The 4,397-nt window shown below is 39.1% G+C and overlaps 1 protein-coding gene across 1 annotated transcript; it reads right to left on the bottom strand.

Moving 5' to 3' along the window:
- Positions 1-587: 587 nt before the first annotated feature.
- LOC116363547 (gastrula zinc finger protein XlCGF17.1-like) lies at positions 588-2,122 on the bottom strand (the record flags this gene model as incomplete). Its single annotated transcript, XM_031817115.1, has 1 exon — positions 588-2,122. A coding segment is annotated over one exon (1,094 nt), but the record flags the coding sequence as incomplete, so codon positions are not given.
- Positions 2,123-4,397: the final 2,275 nt, after the last annotated feature.

Here is a 4,397-nt window from a genome sequence, read left to right as displayed (position 1 = left end):
TGATTTATACCAAATACAATGCTCTTAGTTTTAGAGATGTTCAGGACCAGATTATTACTGGCCATGCATTCCAAAACAGACTGCAACTATTTGTTAAGGGTTTCAGTGACTTCATTAGCTATGGTTGCTGGTGCTTATATAGTTGAATCATCAGCATACATGGACACACATGCTTTGTTTAATGCCAGTGGCAGGCCATTGGTAAAAATAGAAAATAGTAGAGGGCCTAGAGAGCTGCCCTGCAGTACATCACACTTCATATGTTTGACATTAGAGAAGCTTCCATTAAAAACCCTCTGAGTTCTATTAGATAGATAGCTCTGAATCCACATTAGAGGTTGAAAAGCCATAGCACAAACATTCTTAAACAAAAGGTTATGGTCAATAATATCAAAGGCTGCACTGAAATCTAACAATAGAGCTCCCACAATCTTCTTGTTATCAATTTCTCTCAACCAATCATCAGTCATTTGTGTCACATGTTGAGTGCCCTTCTCTATAAGCATGCTGAAAGTATGTTGTTCATTTGTTTACAGAAATATAGCATTGTATTTGGTAAAATACAATTTTTTCCAACAGTTTGCTAAGAGCTTGCAGCAATCTTATAGGTCTGCTGTTAGAACCAGTAAAGGCCGCTTTACCACTCTTGGGTAGTGGATTAATTTGGCTTCCCTCCAGGCAAGAGAACAAAGACCTTCCTCTAGGCTCATATTTAAAATATGTCAGATAGCTGACTCTATAGCCACTCCTACTGTCCTCAGTAGCTTTCCACCTAAGTTGTCAATGCCAGGAGGTTTGTCATTATTGATCGATAACAATTTTTCCACCTCTCCCACACTAACTTTACAAAAAACAATTTCATCTGGTAAAAACAGGTCAACACATTATAGGCAACAATATAAGACAACGGGAGCACTGTGTATGTTCTCTGATGAATTGTAAGAAAAATGAGATGTGAAATATCAATATACACGCTAAGAGTAGTAATTTCTCTCTCCTGTGTGGATTCTCTAATGACATTTAAGTGATTATGAGTAATATGTTTTCCCAAAGTCTAACCTTCTGTAAGACTTCTCCTCTGTGTCATGCTCTTTCAGGCTTCGTAAATGGGCAAAAGCTTTGCACTCCGGGAGGGAGTGGTAATGAATCTCCCATCTGTGTATTTTCTCATGTTGGTTCAGGCTGTTTTTATGGTAAAAACTCCTTCCACACTGGGAGCAGTGGTAAGGCTTCTCCCCTGTATGTAATAGCTCATGGGCTTTCAGGATTCCTGAACGGCTGAAACACTTCCCACACTGGGAGCAGTGGTATGGCTTCTCCCCTGTGTGTACTAGCCCGTGTCGTTTCAGGCTCCCTAACCGCTTAAAACACTTCCCACACTGGGAGCAGTGGTAAGGCTTCTCCCCTGTGTGTACTAGCCCGTGTCGTTTCAGGCTCAATAACCGCTTAAAACACTTTCCACACTGGGAGCAGTGGTAAGGCTTCTCCCCTGTGTGTACTGGCCCGTGTCGTTTCAGGCTCAATAACCGCTTAAAACACTTTCCACACTGGGAGCAGTGGTAAGGCTTCTCCCCGGTGTGTATTCTTTCATGGTCTTTCAGATTCCCTGAATGGTTGAAACACTTGCCACACTGGGAGCAGTGGTAAGGCTTCTCCTCTGTATGTATTCTTTCATGGCCTTTCAGATTCCGTAACTGCTTAAAACACTTGCCACAGTGGGAGCAATGGTAAGGCTTCTCCCCTGTATGTACTAGCTCATGGGCTTTCAGGATTTGTGACCGGCTGAAACACTTTCCACACTGGGAGCAGTGGTAAGGCTTCTCCCCTGTGTGTATTCTTTCGTGGACTCTCAGATTCCCTAACCGCTTAAAACACTTGCCACAGTGGGAGCAGTGGTAAGGCTTCTCCCCTGTGTGTATTCTTTCGTGGCCTTTCAGATTCCCTAACCGCTTAAAACACTTGCCACAGTGGGAGCAGTGGTAAGGCGTCTCCCCTGTGTGTATTCTCTCATGTTGTTTCAGGGCCCCTAACCTGTTACAACCCTTTCCACAGTCAGAGCACTGGTGTCTTCTTGATGGTTTGGACATCCCTGGCTCTGGTTCTTCTGAGTCTGGTCTTTCTCCTGCCAAAGACAGTGTTTAAAAGAAAAAATAGAGACCGAAAGAAACCTCCACATGATAAAATAATAATAATAAAATAATTTTGCACGCCCAATTTTTCAGTTTTTGAAATTGTTAAAAAAGTTTGAAATATCCAATAAATGTCGTTCCACTTCATGATTGTGTCCCACTTGTTGTTGATTCTTCACAAAAAAATACAGTTTTATATCTTTATGTTTGAAGCCTGAAATGTGGCAAAAGGTCGCAAAGTTCAAGGGGGCCGAATACTTTCGCAAGGCACTGTATCAATACTCTTACACAAATGCTTGATTTGCTATGGTTGAAAAGCATATTTTGAAAATCTGAGATGACAGTGTTGTTAACAAAAGTCTAAGCTTGAGAGCAAATATATTTATTTCATTTCATTTGCGATTTTCATGAATAGTTAACGTTGCGTTATGCTAATGAGCTTGAGGCTATAACTGGATACAGGTTTTTTTTATAGCCAAACGTGAACAAAACGGAGCGATTTGTCCTACACAAATAATATTTTTTGAAAAACTGAACATTTGCTATCTAACTGAGAGTCTCCTCATTGAAAACATTGAAGTTCTTCAAAGGTAAATTATTTTATTTGAATGCTTTTCTTGTTTTTGTGAAAATGTTGATGGCTGAATTCTAGGCTTAATGCTATGCTAGCTATCAATACTCTTACACAAATGCTTGTTTAGCTTTGGTTGAAAAGCATATTTTGAAAATCTGAGATGACAGTGTTGTTAACAAAAGTCTAAGCTTGAGAGCAAATATATTTATTTCATTTCATTTGCGATTTTCATGAATAGTTAACGTGCATTATGCTAATGAGCTTGAGGCTATAAATAGAATCCCGGATCCGGGATTGCTCGACGCAAGAAGTTAAGGAGAAGTTTATCTAAAGTTCCATGCATAACACTTGTATTTTCATCAACATTATAATGAGTATTTCTGTAATTGATGTGGCTCTCTGCAAAATCACTGCATGTTTTATAACTACTGAACATAACACGCCAATGTAAAATGAGATTTTTGGATATTAATATGCACTTTATCGAACAAACATACATGTATTGTGTAACATGAAGTCCTGTGAGTGTCATCTGATGAAGATCAAAGGTTAGTGATGCATTTTTATCTCTATTTGTGCTTTTTGTGACTCCTCTTTGGCTGGAAAAATGGCCTGGGTTTTTCTGTGAGTTGATGGTGACCTACCATAATCGTTTGTGGAGCTTTCGCTGTAAAGCATTTTTTAAATCAGACACTGTGGCTGGATTAACGAGACTTGTATCTTTAAAATGGTGCCTAATACTTGAATGTTTGAGGAATTTGATTTATGAGATATCTGTTAATTTGTATTTGGCACCCTGCAATTTCATTGGCTATTGGCGGCAGAACCCTGTTCCCAGACAGGTTAAGACTCCATAATGTGTCATCATTAGATGCTACAGGACTCCTTTAAGACTCCATAATGTTTCATCATTAGATGTTACAGTCCTCCTTTAAGACTCCATGTTTAGAATGTGTCTGGAAGCGCTACTCTATTCTACTCTCATCCTTTCAGTTTTAATAATATTTAATAATAATAATGTTATAACAGGTAATAACTAACTTTAATAACTAGGGTTAATACCTGCCTGGCGCTCCAACAAAATATTTATTTACCCCCTCTAACAATACCGCTACAGAATTAGCATAGTAGGCCATGTAATTTAAGGTAATCTGAAATTTAGTGACCATCTACTTATTCACCCTTGCCACCACATTCTGAAACTCACTGCAGCTCTTTGTGTTGGCTGTCATTTCAGTTGTTGAAAAAAAAGCTGCATTGAAGTCTAGCAAAAACTGCCCCCAACAATATTGTTAATCATCATTCAATTTCTCTCAACACCAATCAGTCATTTGTAAGTGACTATGCTTATGAATGGTCCTTTCCTATAAGGCTGAAAGTATCAATTTGTTTACTGTTAAAATAGCATGTATCTACAACTAACTATTATTATTATATATTTTTGTTGATAATTATACGGGTTGGTAACAGGCTGATTGGTGGCTATTTAAGCCAGTACAGGGAGCTTTTCCTATTCTTGGGGTAGTGGACTGACTTTAGCTTCCCTCCAGGCCTGAGGGCACACACTTTCTAGTAGGCTCTGAAATTTATAACGACACGGCAAATAGGAATGGGCCCAAATATTGCCGCTATTATCCTCAATTTCCATCCACTTGTCAGACCACCGGTGACATGTCATTGTTGATTTGTTTTCA

Source organism: Oncorhynchus kisutch, unplaced genomic scaffold, assembly GCF_002021735.2.
Source record: "Oncorhynchus kisutch isolate 150728-3 unplaced genomic scaffold, Okis_V2 scaffold934, whole genome shotgun sequence".
Classification (NCBI taxonomy): domain Eukaryota; kingdom Metazoa; phylum Chordata; class Actinopteri; order Salmoniformes; family Salmonidae; genus Oncorhynchus; species Oncorhynchus kisutch.
This window is presented reverse-complemented; position numbering and strand designations above follow the sequence as displayed.